Source organism: Monodon monoceros, unplaced genomic scaffold, assembly GCF_005190385.1.
Source record: "Monodon monoceros isolate NGI ecotype Baffin Bay Population unplaced genomic scaffold, NGI_Narwhal_1 Super_Scaffold_12, whole genome shotgun sequence".
NCBI classification, from domain to species: Eukaryota; Metazoa; Chordata; class Mammalia; order Artiodactyla; family Monodontidae; genus Monodon; species Monodon monoceros.
This window is the reverse complement of record NW_021703768.1, coordinates 43,023,357-43,045,108: the sequence shown is the minus strand read 5'-3', so window position 1 is coordinate 43,045,108 and position 21,752 is coordinate 43,023,357. Positions and strand designations below refer to the sequence as shown.

General features: G+C 35.4%; 1 protein-coding gene across 3 annotated transcripts in view; it reads right to left on the bottom strand.

Moving 5' to 3' along the window:
• MTREX (Mtr4 exosome RNA helicase) overlaps positions 1-21,752 on the bottom strand; it is a 137,816-nt gene that overhangs the window by 40,558 nt on the left and 75,506 nt on the right. For all 3 annotated transcript variants that reach the window (XM_029216471.1, XM_029216473.1, XM_029216472.1), the window contains 2 exons: positions 17,357-17,529; positions 16,685-16,753 (listed from right to left, as the gene is read on the bottom strand). In XM_029216471.1, the coding sequence (XP_029072304.1) occupies positions 16,685-16,753; positions 17,357-17,529 (242 nt within the window). The remainder of the gene's footprint in view (positions 1-16,684; positions 16,754-17,356; positions 17,530-21,752) is intronic.

The window sequence follows — 21,752 nt, the reverse complement described above, 5'->3', positions numbered from 1 at the left end:
TGCATATCAAAGGAACAATTTCAATAAGCCCAGACGCTTACATCTTCCGATACACATAAAAGTGTTAAACTCATTAACTTGAGGTGTCTGGTTTTCTTTAATTAACTGTAATCTCTTGATGTTCTGACTACCTAGTTTTTGTTTGTCTGCAAAAAATCCTATATATCCTGGCTCCTCCCTTACCTCTTCAAAACAGTCCCTCAAAGCTATCTGAGAGGCTGTTTCCCGGGCTTAAGGTCTCAGAAAGTCTGCCGAATAAAACATAATTCTCAACTTTTAGGTTGTGCAATTTTTTTCAGTCGACCATTTGGGCGACTAACAAAGTGACCCAGAGTAGACTTCTGTCCTTTGCCTGAACTCTATGAGGATCTGGAGACTTGGTACCAGCTGAGGCCACTTGGGCCTGTCTGCCTCCTCGGAGAGTCCAGACAAATTTGGGTGAGTCTCTCTCCTGGTTCTCGAATCTCCTAAGTCTCTTCTTTGGAGGAGCAAGTTATCTTTGAAACTTTGTTTTAAGAAGAGGTACATGGTTTACCCTCAGTTGAAAGATACTGGGGAGATTTTTGCTCAGTTTAGACACTGAGCAGGTTAACCTCAGTTGAAAGACACTGGGAAGACTTTGCTCAGCTGAAAGACACTGAGTAAGGTTGGAGTGCGTAAATTAGGTAGAAGACTGGCTTGTCGTTTTTCCTTGAATTGGCTACTTTAACAGTTTATTATAATAAAAGTGAGGTATCTCATGAGAGCTTTCTGCTCCAAAAAAGGAACATCTCCTCCCAGGTGGCAACGGCTTTTTCCGGCAACTAAGACGCTTGTGGGAGTGGTGGAGGCAAGCCCTCATAATATGCAGCTGCCCCTACAGGGAAACCCACTCACTTTAATTAAAAATTTGCTCTGCAGGGGATATGCATAAGAGTTGGTCACTCCATGATCTGAGCACCCACAGTGGTCTCAGGATACTGAAGGGAAAAACTGAGACACGTAAGAGAGCTAAAACAGCTCCAGGGTAAAACCTAGAGGAGTTAAGCTCACAAACAGCACCCTGGCCCACCACAGGATTGTCACTAGCTACTTTATCTCAACAAACTGACCTCAGAACAGGGAATAAAACTTTCAAAACAAAAGGAGTGACAAATTACCAGGTTTATGTACATACAAAACTTACATTTACAAGTACGTTAATTGGGGATTAAAGGAAATCTTGCCCTGAAAATGACTAAGATGGGGGCTCTTTTATTGCATATGCAGTTAAGTTAGAGAAATCCAGCTTGATAAAACATACTTTCAGAATTCTGACCATAAAGAAAAAGCCGTTTTAGTGGGAACTTGCATTTAACTTTCCGTGTCTTTGAGAGGTAAATGTTCTACCCAATCTTCTTCAGCATTTTGTGTGTGTGTGTGTGTGTGTGTGTGTGTGTGTGTGTGTGTTTTGAGAATTTGGTCTCTGCCATCCATAAAGTACACATATGGTGTATATTTCGCAGCCCACTGAACAAACTGGGATTCTGAGCAATCTTCTGTCTGACTGTGCCAACTTTCAGGGGGCTTTCTGCCGTCTTAACCTTCCTTGTATCAGCCTGTACAACAAAGGTCTTTTACTATTTTGGGGAGTAAATTTTCTGGATTTTGTTTAAGTGGCTTCCTTCACACTGTCTTCTGGGCATGCCTCTTGCATTTTATTGGTTTGAGTCCCTATTAAGATATATCTCGTTAATGGCCAGATGATGGATCTTTTAAATTTGAGAAACTTCTAAACTGGTAAATTTTTAGAGCTTTCATTATAAACAGTTCTATTGGTACCTATGAAAAAATCAAATCAGAAGGTAGAAAAAGATAAAATGATTAAACTGAGAACTCCTTTAATTTAACCCAAACAAACGAAAAGAAAACATGGCTTGGGAAGCTTTATTTATGCACTCTGCTTTCCCTTCATGGGTCTTACAGATGCTAATAAACACACTAGGATAATTCATGTTAATTAGGTTGATTAACAGGGAAGTAAGAAAAAAACTGAAGAGAAAGTCTAGAGACTTCTTCAAAAAAAAGGTAGAAATTATAAAGGGCATCGTCCCAAATGGATAAAGAAAATTTTACATGGTTATTTTAAAATAGAATAAATAAAATGGATGTCAATGGGATTAAAACAAAAGGTTCTGATACAACACTACCTAAGATTGGATGGGTCAAAGGGATCTCCCTATTGGTCCCCAACATTAAAGGGCTCCAAACAAGTCTGGGGTAAAAAAAAGTCTGAAAAAATTGCACTGAGATAACTGACCAACAATTGCTTGGGCCAATTAATCAACTTAAAAAAAATCAACAAAGGGCCCTGAGTCCTTTGCCTCAACATCTCATTGGGAATCCCAAAGCCTTTTATATAAAAACAGACTAAATGGTTGGGATAAAAAAAAAAGTTTCTGGACTCCTTATAAGACGAAGGTATGTTGATAGTGTCCTAATACAAACTGAAGTTAAAGGTACAAAAGTTGACAGAACTGAGATAAAGTTTATAAAATTTGATATATTTAAATAGATCTTATATAAGATGGTTACATCTCTTTTGCCTAATTATATTGTGAGATAGACATGTTTCATTGCGGAATGCTTCCCCTGCCTGGACAGGGCATATAAATCTGCCCTTCAGACAATATTAATTAAACATACTAACAGAAACCAGTAGGGTTACCTGAACCCACACAGTAAAAGGAACACTTAAATACCTTAAACTCTAGTGAAAACCAACAAGCAGCAAGTAAAATTGTGAACTGTTTGTCATATCAGCATTTCCTAATTGGAATATTCCATAAACTCTAGAAATATTCATCTTCTTTCCTCAATATGGTACAAGACTGGGAGCTAATATTCAGGGGCTAATAAGAAGAATAAAGATTTTGCTCTGGGTCTAACCTATGCAATCAGAAAGGGGGTCTTTGTTAAATGCCTTATGCAAGCCTTTGAAAGCAAGATAAATTGAACCCTAAAGTTCTAGAACATAGAACTCAATTTTCAGTTTGGTTGGAAATCTTCTGATATTTAAAAAAAAAGCAAATTAAAGAAAATATAGTTGGGCAAATCAATCTTTAATATCATTTTGGCAGAAGACCAGTTCTTCAGAGAATTAAAAGCAACTGTCTTTGTCTTGTAAATCTCTACGAATTAGAAATATAAATACAGCCCATAGTGACTTGAAAGTGAGTCAAATTAGCTCAGTCTGGTAAAACCTGAAACCTAGAAGAAAAAGGCCACGGGGTGGGGGAGGTAGGACTTTTTAAGCTCAAGTCTCTGGAAAGGCTCCCTCACCCAAAATCTAATTCATAGCCTCCTTAACAGTTTATCAAGGACAAATACAAATCTTAAAAGTCTTTTCCACAAATAGTGAAGCCCTACTCATCTCAGCAAATTTAACTTATTCCAACTGTTATTTATAAACTAGTAAGTTTATATTTTAATACCTGATTCTTAACTAACTTTTTAAAGTGAAGCTGTGAGATCTCTGACTTTGTCTGTTTATATGTATGTGTGTACATTATATATATGTCTCTACCTCTGGAAAACATTACCAAAATTAAACTTATAAAAGAGTTCTACTTAATTGACTTAAAAGTAAGTGCTTATAAACTAAATATTTCTAAATATAAAAGAAACTGGGGGCTTCCCTGGTGGCACAGTGGTTGAGAACCTGCCTGCCAATGCTGGGGACATGGGTTCGAGCCGTCTGGGAAGATCCCACATGCCGCGGAGCAACTGGGCCCGTGAGCCACAACTACTGAGCCTGAGCGTCTGGAGCCTGTGCTCCGCAACAAGAGGCCGCGACAGTGAGAGGCCCGCGCAATGCGATGAAGAGAGGCCCCCACTTGCCGCAACTAGAGAAAGCCCTCGCACAGAAATGAAGACCCGACACAGCCAAAAATAAATAAGTTTATATATATAAAAAAAGAAACTGGCCAGAATGAATTTCAGGTTCACATGATCTAGGAAGTATCAATAGACATGTCTGACTTTTATTGTACCTAGGCTTACCGAAGATCAATAAATTCATGTTATTTCTGTTATATAGTTTGTCAGCAAGAAAAAATTTAACTTGGTATGATTTTCATAAGTTACAAAATAAAGGTAAATGAGATAAGAGTTTTCAGGTGAACTCTTTTAGGAATAATTACGCTTTGCGTATGTCTCTCTAAAATAGTTTTTCCAGATTTTTGGTAACTTGAGTTTTGCTAAGTTAAGTTAAATGATGGGAATGCACTGAATATCCAGGTTATTTCAAATAAGATAAAACACTGGAACATTAGTTGCTAAACAGGTCTAAATTTACCTACCTCTGTCTCCTTACAAAAGGGAACTAATTTGGATTTATTAGACACATCTTAAACCACATTGAGGGAAGAAATTATGCTATGAGAAGATGGATGTTTCTAGGTTATGGAATATTCCAACCAGGAAATGCTGGTATGACAAAAAGTTCACAATTACTTGCTGCTTGTTGGTTTTTTCTAAATATTAAGGTTTTTAAGGGTTAAAATTGTAATATGTAGTTAAAGTTACTAAAGATAATAAGGGAAACATTTCCGTATGTAAGGGAAATGAAATGTATGCAAAAGAAGGCATGAGGAATGAAAATATATTTTGTTAAGGGGAAAGAATGTTTTGTCCTAGAGCCAGTTGTTTCTAGATGAAAAAATAAGGGACAAACTAATAAGAGTACAGAAAATTGTGGAAGGTTTGTAAAAGGAACCCTGAAAAGGAGTTTTGTCAGGCTGGGATTAGATTAAATGGTCAGGCTGGGATTAGATTAAATTTGATTATATAAATGGATTTTGTTATCAAAAGTAGGCTGGTGCAAGACTGGTTCCTCTCTGTTAAGAGAACAAAGTTTTCTTGGAGTACTGCTTTTGATAACAGATTGTATGAGTTTCTTTGCCTTTAAGTGATCTGTATTTGTTTGTGAAATCTTTTATCACTCTGGTTAGGTGAACAAGTATTGTTTCACAGTGATTTTACCAAGTGTTTTGAAACTTTTTGATATTTTTGACAAACTTCCCAAACATAAAATTCTAAGTTAAGTTCTTTTGACCTCCAGCTAACTATAGGATGCTTCAAAGAAATTCTGAGACATCTCAGAAAGGAATGTTAAACTAATTAGGCTTATTTGGTATGTTAAATTACTTGAGGAGCATTGCCATTTACTGGAGATAAATCTTCTAAGGTTATACTGTATAAGTAAATGTCATTAGTGTAGATATCCCAAAATTTAATTCCTAAAATTCTGATATGCCCTGGTATAATGTTATTAGTCATAACTCATAATTATCTTAAAATGTTGTGTGTCACAGAAACACCCAAGTTTCTTGTCAATTGCATTGTAATCAGATCTTTAAACATGCTATTTTAAGTCTTGTCATTTATAGACAATCACTGTTTTACTCTGATGCTTTTAAAAAATGAAGATTCATAAAAGTAATCTTTGGTAAATATTGTTCCTTATAACTTTTAGGTCATACCCCTGAACTAGGTAAGAAATTACAAAATTTAATAGAAAACCTGATGACTTCATCCAGATCAACAGGAATTAATTACATGGGACTAAATGAACTGATGTGATTTATAATTTTATGACTTTTCCTCAAATATACTGGCTTCTCAGTAAGTCCACCAAATAAAACATAATTCTCAGCTTTTAGGTTGTGCAAATTTTTAAGTTGATGCCTCTCTCTCTAGCAAACCCAACTGACAACAAAAATCTTTGAATTAGTATCCTGACCTAGATTACAAAACTAATACAAAAAAATACAAAAAAAATACTTCATATTTTTAGTGAACAAATGTAAAGAGCTCAGTGGAAAAATCAGTTTCACCATCAATTTAAGCAGAATAAAATGAATGTGTTTCTCTCTATTCCCCATTCCATCTTTGCCTAAAAGAACTCTCATCAACTGGCACTATTTTTATACATGGATTAAGGACCAGTAGAGACAAATAATTAAGAAACCTATCCACAGTGTGTGTGTGTGTGTGTGTGTGTGAATGCAATTATATTCGCTATAATTTTTCTCCTTTAAAAATGTAAAACCTGTCAACTACCAGCATGACAGCATACGGAGCTCCACAAATCTCCTCCCCAGCAAAACTGGAGAAAATTATAAAAACCCAACCATTTAAAGTCTCTGGAAATGGTTCTAAGGGCATATAGCAAAGGAAAAAACATATTCAAGGAAATCTATGAAAATTCAGTAAGAATTTGTGATATCTAAACCAAGACCACTCCCCTCTCACTGCTTCCTAACTCAAGAAAACAGGAATTGCAGACTGGTGAAGCCCAGAACACAGGAGGGCTGCTCTGCCTGCAAATCTCAGGTAGAGGTCTATCTTCCAGGAAGAGCATGACATCAGCATTTCTTATTCTGCTCCCACCTACCTATTGCTAGGGCTAAGTTTTGGGCAAGTAGGGGATTGTAGGGGCAGAGAGGTGGGGGCTCCCCTTTTCTGCCCTGTCCCCACTGCTTAGCCAGAGATTATCTTGGGGGTAGCACTTCTGAGAATACTGGGGCCTCAACTGCCCTTGTCCTGGCTTATAAGACATTGATTCCAAGCTGGGAGAGACAAGCTGAGAAGATGTGAGGCTCTTATGCTCCACTTAGCCCTCAGGGCCTAAAGCAGGAGTGTCACCCAGAGAGAAGTGGACCATTGTTCCCACACCAAGCTTTAGAACTTGGCTCAGAGACTGTGCCTGGGGGTGGGGGTGGGGGGAGAAGCAGGCCTTAAAACTGCTCTTAATACCTTCCAAAAGAAAGTGATTTCATTTGCAATAGAGGCTGGGGAAGTTCAAACTTTAGAGCATGCTCAAAAACAGTGAAGGCCGTTGGTGAAAGACAAATGGAGGAAATGTGTAGAATCACTGGAAATACAGACAAAATATGGAGGCCAGCTAGTTTACAGGAGAGAACCTTGGGGGAGGGGAGGTGGGGGGAAAGCTAGGAGGAGCCTCCTGCAATTAGTGGGGCTTAACAGAAGGGTATGTTCAGGGAAAGACACAAAGAAACCCTTTTTAAAACCACTGTCATCCCAGAGTAACTATGGGCATATCCAAGGCTGTGCCAAGGAGAAACATAAAAGGTTCAGCACTGTAGGGGGAAGAGGGAGGTGGAATACACTTCACTCAAAAAATCTAGCTGCTCATTAAACATATAAACAAGCAAATAACAACAATAAACCTGGCTTGGGCGGTGGGGGAAACCAGTACCAAGAGTGCTACAATATATTATTGAAAATGTCCAATTTCTAAGGAAAAATTATGAGACATGGACAAAGACAGAAAAGTATGAACTATAACCTATAAAACAGAAAAAAAAGCAGGCAACAGAAAGTGCCTGAGAGAGTGCCCAGATGTTGGATTAAACAAAGTCTTAAAGGTAGCCATTATAAATATGTGCAAAGAACTATGGAACCATAATTGAAGAAGTAAAGGAAGGGACAATAATCAATGTCCCAATTTGACAATAACAATCAAATAGAGAAGAATATTAACAGATAGATATAATAAAAAGAACCAACAGGAAATTCTGGATTTCAAAAGTGAAATACCTGAAATGAAAAACTCACTAGAGGAATTCAACAGCATATGTGAAGTACAAGAAAGCATTAACAAATTTGAAGATAGGGTGGAAGAGATGATATAATCCAAAAACGGGGGGGGGGGGGGGAAGAAGAAAAATGAACAAAGCCACAGAGAAATGTAGGTCACCAGTAAGAATGACAACATAAACATAATGCGAATACCAGAAAAAGAGGAAAGAAGTAATGAAAAAATATTTAATAAAATAATGGCTGAAAACTTAGCAAAATTAATTGAAAAACAATCTACAGGAAACTCAATGAACTCCAAACAGAGTAAATGCAAAAAGATGCCCAAATACACATATCACAGCAAAAATGCAAAAACCAAACATAAATAGAAAATCTTGAAAGGAGTAAGAGAAAAGCAAGACTTACTTTTTACAAGGAGACTACAATAGCAGAAACTTATCAGGAGAAATGATGGAGTGGGTTAGCATATTCACATAATAAACCTCTTAACCAAGTAATCTATACGCAGGCAAAGTTATCGTTCAAAAACAAACATTCCCGAATAAACAAAAAAACGGAGAGAATGTTTTGCTGGCATACCAGCTTTACAGAAAACACTAAAGGAAGTTCTTGAGGCTGAAAGTAAGTGACACTAGTCATAATATTGAATCCACATGAAGAAACAACTCTGGTAAAGGTAATTATAAAAGACAAAATAATTGACTATTTCCTTTTCTCTTAAATGACTTAAAAACTAATTATATAAAACAAAATGTATATATCGAATTGTTGAGACTGTTGAGCCTATAACAGAAATGTAGTATATTTGCCTATAATAAAACAAAGAAAGTAGGTGGGAGCAAAGTAGTATTGGGCTAAGTCAGTAAATCTAGATGGTAAGTTGAATTCATAGGAATTAAGAAAGACAACCAGAAATGATAAATAAGGTTAATATAACAGAAATTATAAATATATACTTACTCTCCTTTCTCCTCTAAGCTTCTTTAAAAGTTATAACATTATATAAAGTAATAATTATAACATGTATTGTTGGGTTTGTAACATTTATAGGTATAATATCTATAACATATATACCACAAAAAGAGGGAAAATGGAACAGAGGCATAAAAGAGTAATGTTTCTATATCTAACTGGAATTAAGTTAGTATAAATCTGAAGCTTATTCTATTATGTTAATATGTATATGGAAAGCCCTAGCAACCACTAAGAAAATAACAAAAAATATAGGTAGAGAAAAAAGCCCATGAAATAAATTAAAATGTCACATTAGAAAACAGGTACTCAATGCAAAAGAAAGCACTAAAGGAGGAATAGAAAAACAAAAAAAGAAATGACACATAGAAAACAAAAAAAGACAGCCATCAATCTAGTCATACCAATAATAACATTAAATGTGAATGGATTAAGCAGCCCAATCAATAGGCAGAGATTTTTCAGATTAGATAAAACAATATCCAACCATGCTGTCTATAGGAGACATAGTTTAAATTCATTGATACGAAAAAGACTCAAAGTAAAAAAGATGGAAAGAGATATAGCATATGAACAACAATCAAAAGAAAGCTGAAGTAGGCTATACTAATCATAAGATGAAACACACTTTAGCAGAACACAAAACACATGAAGCAAAAATTGACAGAAATGAAGAAATAACATTTCAACAATAATAGTTAAGAGACTTCAATACCCCACTTTTAACAATGAATAAAACAACTAGATAGAAGGATCTGCAAGGAAAGAAACAGAAGACCTGAACAACACTCTAAAAAAAACTAGACCTAACAGATACCTAAAGAACATCTCACCTCAACAGAATATACATTCTTCTGAACTATACATGAAACATTCTGCAGGAGAGGACATGTTAGGTCACTGCACAAACTTCACTAAATTCAAAAGGAATGAAATAATATCAAGTATGTTCTCAACAACAGAATGAAATTAGAAATCAAAAGCAGACAGAAATTTAGGAAATTCACAAATATATGGAAATAAACACATTCTTAAATAACCAATGGGTCAAAGAAGAACTCGAAAGGGAAATTAAAAAATACTTTGAGATGAATGAAAATGAAGACACAATATGCCAAAATTTATGCAGCTAAAATCCTTGCAGATGGAAATTTATTGGTATAAATGTCTTATAAAAGACATTGGTATAAATGTACTATAAAAGAAGAAAATCTCAAATTAATAACCTAATCTTCCACTTTAAGACAATGGACAAAGAACCGCAAACTAAGTCTAAAGCTAGGAGATAGAAGGAAATGATAAAGATTATAAATAAAGGAGCAGAAATTAATGAAACTGAAAAATAAAGAAAAATCAATGAAACCAAGAGCTGATTCTTTGAGATGAACAAAACTGATAAACCTCTAGCTAGGTGAAAGATTAAAATTATCAAAATCAGAAATGAAAGAGGGGGGTAAGCTGGGATGAAGTGAGAGAGTGGCATGGACATATATACACTACCAAATGTAAAACAGATAGCTAGTGGGAAGCAGCCACATAGCACAGGGAGATCAACCCGGTGCTTTGTGACCTAGAGGGGTGGGATAGGGAGAGCAAGAGGGAGGGGATATGGGGATATATGTATACGTATAGCTGATTCACTTTGTGATACAGCAGAAACTAACACACCATTGTAAAGCGTTATACTCCAATAAAGATGTTAAAAAAAAATGAAAGAGGAGACATTACCAACAACTTTACAGAAATAAAAAGGATTATAAAGCAATATTATGAACAACTGTACACCACTAAATTAGGTAACTTAGATGAAATTGATTAATTCCTAAAAAGACAAATCACTGAAACTGTTTCTAGAAGAAACAGACAAACTGAACAGACCTATAACAAATAAAGAAACTGATTTAACAATCAATAAACAATCCACAAAGAAAAGCCCAGGCAGGTAACATCACAGCCAAATATTTAAATAATTAATATAAATTCTTAAAGAACTCCTCCAAAAAATAGAAGAGGAGGGGAACGCTTCCTAACTCATTATGTGAGGCAGGCATTACCCTGATACCAAACCCAGGGAAAGACAGCAAAAGAAAAGAAAACTACAAACCATTATCTCCTTTGAATATGGGTGCAAATATCTTTAACAACATATTAGCAAACCAAATCCATTAACACAGAAAAAGGATAACAGAGAATGAACAAATACGATTCATCCCAGGAATCCAAAGTTGGTTTAGTATTTGAAAATCAATTAATATAATATACTTCATCAGATTAAACACAAAAGAGAATAAAAAACAACCACATGATTATTTGAATAGGCGTATAAAAAGCATCTGACAAAAAACAACTCTCATGACAAAAACACTCAACAAACTAGGAAAAGAAGGAAACTTCCTCAACTCAATAAAGGACACTTATGAAAACATACTTAATGGTGAAAGAGTGAATGATCCCCCCACCTCAAGATTAGGAAAAAGACAAGGGCATCTGCTCCATCAATATTGTACTGGAGGTTCTAGCTAGGCCTATTAGGCAAAAAGAGGAAATAAAATGCACCCAGAATGGAAAGGGAGAAGTAAAACCACCTCTATTTGCAGACAAGAAAATCCTAAAGAACCCACTATTAGAACTAATAAAGTTAGCAAAGTTACGGAATGCAAGATCAATACATAAAGTCAACTGTGTTAATATATACTTGCCATGAAATATTAAAAAATGAAATCAAAAGAACAATTCCATTTATGATTAACATCAAAAGATTAAAATATTCAGGAATAAATTTAACAAAAGAAGTGCAAAATTTATACTTGGAAAACAAATTACTGTTGTAAGCAATTTCAAAAGATCTTAAAAAATGGGAAAACTTCCCATGTTCACAATCGAAAGACTCAAGAGCTGTAAGCTGACAATACTCTCTCCAAAATGATCTAAAGATTAAATGAAATCCCTATCAGAATCCCAGCTAACTTCTTTGTAGAAATTGACAGATAATAAAATTCACATGGACTTGCAAGGGTCACAGAATAGCCAACAACACAATCTTGAATAAAGGTGGAGGTCTTACCAATCCATTTCTTCAAACCTTAACTACAAAGATACAGTAATACAGACAGTATGGTACTGGCATAAGGATAAAGATACAGATCAACTGAACAGAACTGAGAATCCAGAAATAAAATCGTATGTCCATGATCATCTGAGTTTTGACAAGGGTGCCAGCCAGCATAATTTAATGAGAAAAGAATTTTCCAACAAATAGTCCTAGGACAAGAAAAAAGTTGGATTCTTATCTTAAGTCACATATAAAAATCAGCTCAAAACGGAACAAAGACCTAAATGTTAAGAGCTAAAACTATAAAACTTAGAAAAAAACATAGGGGTAAATCTTCATGGTCTTGATGTTGGCAGTGGTTTCTTATATATGACATCAAAAGCCTAAGTAACAACAACAACAAAAGAAATTGGATTATATCAAAATTTAAAACTTTCATGCTTTAAAGAACATCGCCAAGAAAGTGAAGATGTGCAAGATGGCATCTCAGGTGTATTCTAGTAAACATTTAGGGAAGAGTTAACAACTATCCTGCTCAAGTTATTCCAAAAAATTGTAGAGGAAGGAACACTTCCAAATTCCTTCTACAAGGCCATCACCACCTTGATACCAAAACCAAAGATATCACAAAAAAAATGAGAAGCTAATATCACTGCAGAACATAAATGCAAAAATCCTAAACAAAATATTAGCCAACCAAATTCAATACTACATTAAAAAGACCAAAGCTGAGATCAAGTGGGATTTATCTCAGGGATACAAGGACAGTTCAATATCCACAAATCAGTCAATGAAACACCACATTAACAAACTGAAGAATAAAAATCACATGATCTTCTCAATAGATGCAGAAAAAGCTTTTGATAAAATTCAACACCCATTTACAATAAAAACTCTCAACAAAGCAGATACAGAGGGAACATACCTCAACATAATAAAGGCCACATATGACAAATCCACAATTAACATCATACTCAATGGTAAAAAAGCTGAAAGCATTTCCTCTAAGACCTGGAACAAAACAAAGATGTCCACTCTTGCCACTTCTATTCAACACAGTAGTGGAAGTCCTAGCCACAGCAATCAGACAAGAGAAAGAAATAAAAGGAATCCTAATTGGAAAGGAAGAAGTAAAACTTTAACTGTTTGCAGATGACATGACACTATACATAGAAAATCCTAAAGATGCCACCAAAAACTACTAGAACTCATCAATGAATTCAGTAAAGTTGCAGGATACAAGATTAATATACAGAAATCTGCTGCACTTCTATACATTAACAAAGAAAGAAAAATCAAGAAAACAATTCCATTCACAATTGCACCACTGCACCAAAGAGAATAAAATACTTAGGACTACATCTTACTAAGGAGGTAAAAGACCTGTACCATAATAAAATTACACTATACTATAGGGAAAGTGCATGACAGTAATGAAAGAAATTGAAGACAACATGAACAGATGGAAAGGAATATTGTAATCGTAGACTGGAAGAATTAATATTGTTAAAATGACCATATTCCCCATGGCAATCTATAGTTTCCAAACAATCCCTATCAAATACCAATGGCATTTTTCACATAACTAGGACAAATAATTCTAAAATATGTATGGAAACACAAAAGACCACAAAGAGCCAAAACAATCTTAAGAAAAACAACCTGGAGAAAGAAGAGCAAAAACTGGAGGTATTATACTCCCTGATTCAAAACTATACTACAAAGCTACAGTCATCAAAACAGCAAGGTACTGGCATTAAAAAAAAGACACATAGATCAATGGAACAGAACAGAGTCCAGAAAATGGGCTCACACTATTATATGGGCAATTAATCTATGACAAAGGAGGCAAGAATATACAATGGGGAAAAGGCAGCCTCTTCAACAAATGGTGTTTGGAAAACTGGACAGCTACACATGGAAGAATCAAACCAGACTACTCTCCCACACTATGCTCAAAAATAAATTCAAAATGGATTCAAGACTTAAATGTAATGTGTGAAACCATAAAACTTCCAGAAGTAAACACAGGCAGTAAAGTCTTTGACACTGGTCTTTGTAATATTTTTTGGATCTGTCTCCTCAGGCAAGGAAAACAAAAGCAAAAATAAACAAATGGGACTAAATCAAACTGAAAAGGTTTTAGTCAGTGAAGGAAACTATGAACAAAACTAAAAGATCACCGACTTAATGGGAAAAAATATCTGCAAATGATATATCCAATAAGGGGTTAATATCCAAAATATACAAAGAACTCACAAAACTCGACATCAAAAAAACCAAACAACCTTATTAAAAAATGGCAGAGGGCCTGAGTAGATGTTTTTCCAAAGAAGTCATCAGGATGGCCATCAGGTACACGAAAAGATGCAACATCACTAATCATAAGGGTAACGCAAATCAAAACCCCAATAAGCTATTCACCTCACACCTGACAGAGTGACTATTAACAAAATGACAAGAAATATAAATGTTGGTGAGGATATGGAAAAAAGGGAACCCCTGTGCACTGTTGGTGGGAATGCAAACTGGTGCAGCCACTATGGAAAAGTGTATGGCGGTTCCTCAAAAAAGTGAAAATATAACTACCAAATGATTCAGCAATTCCACTCCTGAGTATTTATTTGAAGAAAACAAAAATACTATTATTCAAAAAGATATATGCATGCCTATGTTCCTTGCAGTATTACTGTATATCTCATAATAGCCAAGATATGGAAGCAACCCAAGTGCAATCAATAGAGGAAAGAAAATGTCTCTCTCTCTCCCACACACACACACAAACACACAGGAATATTACTAAGCCATGAAAAAGAATGAAACCTTGCCATTTCCAACAACATGGATGGACCCGGAGAGTATTATGCTAAATGAAATAAGCCAGATACAGAATGACAAATACTAGATGACTTCACTTAAATGTGGAATATGAAAAACAAAACGAGTGAACAAACATAACCAAACAGAAACAGAGTCACTGATGCAGAGAAAAGATGGCTGCCAGAGGGAAGGGGAGGGGAGGAGGAGAGAAATAGGTGAGGGAGATTAAGAGGTACAAACTTTCAGTTACTAAATAAATGAGTCACAGGCAAGAAATGTACAGTGTGGGGAATATAGTCTATAACTATGTAATATCTTTTCCTGGTGACAACTAGAATTATCACTATGAACATTTTGAAATGTACAGAATATATCATTATGTTGTATAATAGGAACTAACAGTGTTGTCAGTCAATTATGCTCCCAAAACAAACAAACTCATGGACAGAGAGATCAGATTTGTGGTTTCCAGAGGCAGAGGTAGGGGAAGGGGGAATTAGATGAAAGTAATAAAAAGATATAAACTTCTAGTTATAAGATAAATAAATACTAGGGATATAACGTACAACATGATAAATGTAATCAACAGTGCCATTAACTATAATGTTATAATATAATTATAACATAACAGTGCTGCTATACATGAAAGTTAAGAGAGTAAATGCTAAGAATTCTCATCACAAGGAAAAAAGAGTTTTTAAATTTCTTTAATGTATGTATATGCAATGATGGGTGTTCACTCAATGTACTGTGGTAATCATTTCATGGTGTATGTAAGTCAAATCATTACATTGTACACTTTAAATTTATATAATGCTGTATGTCAACTGTATCTCAATAAAACTGGAAGAAAAAAAAAACCCCAAGCAAACCAATCAACCAGCGATTAACCTTCAGTGGCCTGCCACTGCTTTCAAATATTTAAATCTAGACCCAACATACTCAAAATCTGTATTTTAAATACTTTCCATGATTAACCTCAATACTTTTTATTTTACTCTTTCCCTTCACCTGAAATGTTCTGTGCCTGCTGCATACTACTTCCACCAGTGAATATCCATCAAATGAAATTCTACATAGTGTTCAAGGTTCCATTTAAAATTTTACATTCTCTTCCTTCTCAGGTGCCATCTCTAATAGCTCAGACAAAATTTCTTCCTCCTCCTGCTCCAAATGCACTTTGCTTATATCTTTACTGAAGTATTTCATAATCTGCCTTAAATTTTCATTATCTGCTTGCCTCTGTTCATAAAATGAGTACAGGAATTGTGTCTATGGTCAATGAATGCTTCTTAAATTAGAATCAAATGAGACAATGAGTGTGACAATACTTTGAAAAACATTCCTGTAAATTATGAAAATGGTAATAATCTATTCAGTGGGATTAATCATAGATCATTAATCAAAAGTCCTATCACAAACCTATGAACTTAATTATTTCTCCACAACAAATGGCTTCAGTATCTCAAAGTTCATTTACATATTTCAGGACTAACTTTCAATCCCAAAGCTTAATTCTTAATTGCCTTTACACATAGGCGGGACAAAGAAGTTAATGACAACAAAATCATGAGATCATCTCATGCAAACCCTTCATTTTAAAGAAAAGAAAAAACAGGCATGAAGATTCAGAATGTCCTGCCTGAGGTCATATATTGGCACCTGTTGGTTAGTGCCTACTGCAGGTAAAGAAAATATAATAGAAGGGAAGGCTTATTTAATTTTGAGGTAATCATTTTTCTAACAAATTATCAAAATCATCCTTGACTTTATGTATACGTAATCTCTTCAAATTATTTATATAAATAATGACCAAAAGCAACTTTATTATTGCCTTCATGTAGAGAGAGTAAATAAAATTAACCAGCTTTCCTAAGTTCTTTCTTTTATGTCTCTAACATATACCTGAATCAAAATTCCAATTTTCAGTGTCAAATGCTAATTTTTTCTAATATTCAATTTAAACAGTAAATTTATAAAAAGGACTGGTGAACTCAGAGAATAAATGTAAAACTGTCATGAAATTAAAATCTGTGATAGTGTTAGGAAAATAACCATACCACTTTAAGGATAAAATTTATGATTATTCAAAAGATTAATTCCTTATATAGAATTTATTACAGTTTCTCTTAAGGTAATGCTATTTCTTTCTTTCTTTTTTGGTAATGGTATTTCTAATCTGATCAATTTCCTGAGCCTGAAAAAACATTTCACTAAAAATTTACATACAATTCCACTTTTAGGACAACAGTTTACCTTAACATTTGATTTTTTTGAGAAATTCACCACTACACCCCAGCCAAAATCGTCTCCTTCATTCTTTACCTGAAAAGAAAGTAAAGCAAGTAAAAAGGAATGTTTATGTCCAAAAGGCAATTTAGATATCATGCCCACATTACAGGCTAATAAAACTTTGAGTCTTCCTGATAAAATGTTTTTTTGAAAGATCATTGTTAAACTTAAAAAAAAGAAAAAAAAAGAAATTAACCCTACAGAAAGAAATCTCTGCCAAATTTCAAGGGATTCCAAAACAGCAATAACAGGAATTTCTCAGTTGGCAAATAAATGTTAAAAATGATATGGTGTATTTGTTTGGAGAATATCTGAGGTCTTTTTTATAGCTAATGAATTCATCCAGGTCTTAAAACTGTGTTACTCTGGGACAGCATTTCATAACTGGAAATATTTCATGTTAATTCCAAAACTGTCCACTTCAATTTATATCCCCCCAAATGAAAATCAGTAGCGATTAAAAGGCCTTCACATGACCCCTCCTTCCTTAATCAGTGCCACATGAAACAGGTAAAAGAATAAAATTAATATAGATTAAAAAAACTACTGTATTTTACCAAGATAAGAAAAAAATTGGAAGCTTCATGCAAAAAATATTAAATATTGAAATAATTTATGACAAAAATAATGACATACCTTTACCAAACGACCTGGTTGTAGAAATGGTAAGCAATATTTTGGTTTGTGAATATATTCTTCAATTTCTTTACCCAATTTGGCAAGCTGCTGCCTAATCTTATAATAGATGACTACACTTTCTTCATTTGGTATTACTATTTTATTATACTGTTCTTCTGAGTTCTTTACCTCTGTAAGTAAATAAAACACATATACAACATCACAAAATTATACATCTTATGTAAATTATACCAAAGATACATCTTTTTTTACTACTACAATTGTAGGGAACAAATTCAGACTGCTTAGGTTAGAAGCTTTGAGGGAAAGATTCAGAGACAACCATAAGACATGCTGTCTAGTTTCTCCCTTCCCCATTAAGGTTCACCTTCTCTATTTCTTCTCACAGTTCCCCAACTCACTGTGACCTCAAAGTGATTCTGAACTGGAGTGGTTTTGTCTGGTAAGTTAATTCTCTCCTGTGGATAGGGGGAGATGACTATTTCTGAGAATTGTAGACCTACACTGTTGAACAAGCACTGTAAACAAACAAAGCACTGTAAAACTTTGTATTATGGTAGAAATGTTCCATATCAGCACCTTCCAGTATAATACCTAGTAGACACTACGCGGCTAGTTAAATTTAAAATAATTAAAATTAAATAAAATTAATCATTTAGCTCTTAAATTGCAGTAGCACCATTTCAAATGCTCAACAGCCATATGTGGCTGTTGACTTCACTACCTGAAAAGCACAGAGAGAATATTTCCACAGAAAGTTCTACTGGACAGCACTATTTTGCATCTTCTAATATGCCGCTTTAACTCAGCAAAAAACCCAGTTTGTTAATGTCATCAGGCTTCCTCCACCACCTGGGACTATGTCTCCTAAAACAGAAGACAGGAAATTCAACCATAGTTATCTCTCTACTCAGTCAGTGGCCAAAACACTAGCCCCTTTCAGCAACTGTCCTTTTAGTTAATCTAACCATCTCTGATGCCATTCCCTGCTCCAATTCTTGCAGCTAGTGCTGACCTCCCATCCTCACTCATTCCATTATGCCTCTTTCCCACTGTGAACAAACACTATTTTTACTTGGGTAAAACACACATAAAATTCACTATTAATGACATGTAGTACACTAACAATATATGAAACCATCACTACCATGTAGTTCTAGAATATTTTCACTACCCCAAAACTCCATACCCTTTAAGCAAACACTACTCATTCTTTCCTCCACCAGACCCCGGCAACCTTTCTGTCTGCATGAATTTGCCTATTCTAGATATTCCATATATATGGAATCATACAATGTGTGGCTTCTGTCTTTGGCTTCCTTCACTTAGCATAATCTTCTCAAAGTTCATCCATGTTGTGGCATGTATCAGTACTTCATTTCTTTTAATGGTGGAATAATATCACACTATATGGGTACACCATTTTGTTTACCAGTTGATGGACATTTGGATTATTTCCACCTTTTGGCTACCGTGAGTAATGCTGCTATGAACATTCATGCACCAGTTTGTTTGAACGTATTTCCAATTCTTTTGCTTATATACCATGAGTGGATGGCATTGCTGGGTCTTACAGTAGTTCTATATTTAAATTGCTGGGGAAGTGCTAAACTATTTTTTACAACAACCACACCATTTTGTTAATTACCTAAAAAAAATAAATACCCATCCTAGTGAGTGTGAGGTATCTTGCTATGGTTATGATATGCATTTCCCTAATGATGTCGACCATCTTTTCATGTACTTATATGAAAAAATGTACTTATATATATCTTCCTCATGTACTTATATATCTTCTTTGCAAAAATGTCTATTCAGATCTTTTGTCCATTGAAAAATTAGGGTCACTGTCCTTGTCCCCATGGTGAGCCAAGCCACTCCTTGCCCCTGCAGGAGACCCTCCAACACTAGCAGGTCAAGAGTTCCATGGACCCTGAACACTGTGGATGGAAACCAGTGTGATCTATGAACTTGGGCTGCTTGTTTTTACACGAATTGCACTGAACTTTGAATTCCACTCAAAGCTGTAGAGAGACTGTTCTGAGACCGGGATAATTTTTGCAGTAACACAAGCCATGTGGCTGACAGGGTCTTGGTGCTCTGGCCGTGTTTCAGGCCTGTGCCTCTGAGGTGGGAGAGACGAGATAATGACACTGGTCCACCAGAGACTTCCAGGCTCCACGTAATATCAAATGGCGAAAGCTCTCCCAGAGATCTCCAGCTCAATACTAAGACCCAGCTCCACTGAACGAACAGCAAGCTACAGTGCTGGACACCCTATGCCAAACAACTAGCAAGACAGGAACACAACACCACCCATTAGCAGAGAGGCTGCCTAAAATCATAAGGTCACAGACACTCCAAAACACACCACCACACACGGTCCTGCCCACCAGAAAGACAAGATCCAGCCACATCCACCAGAACATGGGCACCAGTCCCCTCCACCAGAAAGCTTACACAACCCACTGAAGCAACCTTAGCCACTGCGGGCAGACACCAAAAACAACAGGAACTACGAACCTGCAACCTGCGAAAAGGAGACCCCAAACACAGTAAGTTAACCAAAATGAGAAAACAGAGAAACACACAACAGATGAAGGAGCAAGGTAAAAACCCACCAGACCAAACAAATGAAGAGGAAATAGGCAGTCAACCTGAAAAAGAATTCAAAGTAATGATAGTAGAGACAATCCAAAATCTTGGAAAGAGAATGGAGAAAATACAGGAAATTTTGAACAAGGACCTAGAAGAACTAAAGAGCAAACAAACAATGATGAACAACACAATAAATGAAATTAAAAATTCTCTACAAGGAATCAGTAGCAGAATAACTGAGGCAGAAGAATGGATAAGTGACCTGGAAGATAAAACAGTGGAAATAACTACGACAGGCAGAATAAATGAAAAAGAATGAAAAGAATTGAGGACAGTCTCAGAGACCTCTGGGACAACATTAAACGCACCACCATTCGAATTATAGGGGGTCCCAGAAGAGGAGAAAAAGAAATGGACTGAGAAAATATTTGAAGAGATTATATTTGAAAAGTTCCCTAATATGGGAAAGGAAATAGTCAACTCCAGAAGCGCAGAGTCCTATACAGGATAAATCCAAGGAGAAACAAGATAAGACACATATTAATTGAGTGATCAAAAATTAAATACAAAAAAATATTAAAAGCAGCAAGGGAAAAACAACAAATAACATACAAGGGAATCCCCAAAAGTTTAACAGCAGATCTTTCAGCAGCAACTCTGCAAGCCAGAAGGGAGTGGCAGGACATATTTAAAGTGGTGAAAGGGAAAAACCTAAAACCAAGATTACTCTCTACCCAGCAAGGATCTCATTCCGATTCGACAGAGAAATTAAAACCTTTACAGACAAGCAAAAGCTAAGAGAAATCAGCACCACCAAACCAGCTCTACAACAAATGCTAAAGGAACTTCTCTAGGCAGGAAACACAAGAGAAGGAAAAGACCTACAATAACAAACCCCAAACAATTAACAAAATGGTAATAGGAACGTACATATCGATAACTACCTTAAATGTAAATAGATTAAATGCTCCAACCAAAAGACACAGACTGGCTGAATGGATACAAAAACAAGACCTGTACATATGCTGTCTACAAGAGACCCACTTCTGACCTAGGGACACATACAGACTGAAAGTGAGGGGATGGAGAAAGATATTCCATGCAAATGGAAATCAAAAGAAAGCCGGAGTAGCAATACTCATATCAGATAAAATAGACTTTAAAATAAAGAATGTTACAAGAGAAAAGAAAGGACACTACATAATGAGCAAGGGATCAATCCAAGAACATATAATTGTAAATATTTATGCAACCAACATCGGAGCACCTCAATACATAAGGCAAATGCTAACAACCATAAAAGGAGAAATCAACAGTAACACAATCATAGTAGGGGACTTTAACACCCCACTTTCACCAATGGACAGATCATCCAAAATGAAAATTAATAAAGAAACACAAGCTTTAAATGATACATTAAACAAGATGGACTTAATTGATATTTATAGGACCTTCCATCCAAAAACAACAGAATACACTTTCTTCTCAAGTGCTCCTGGAACATTCTCCAGGATAGATCATATCCTGTGTCACAAATCAAGTCTTGGTAAACTTAAGAAAACTGAAATCGTTTCAAGTTATCTTTTCTGACCACGATGCTATGGAACGAGGTATCAATTACAGGAAAAAATCTGCAAAAAAACAAACATATGGAGGCCAAACAATACACTACTAAATAACCAAGAGACCACTAAAGAAATCAAATTGGAAATCAAAAAAATACCTAGAAACAAATGACAATTAAAACATGATGACCCAAAACCTATGGGATGCAGCAAAAGCAGTTCTACGAGGG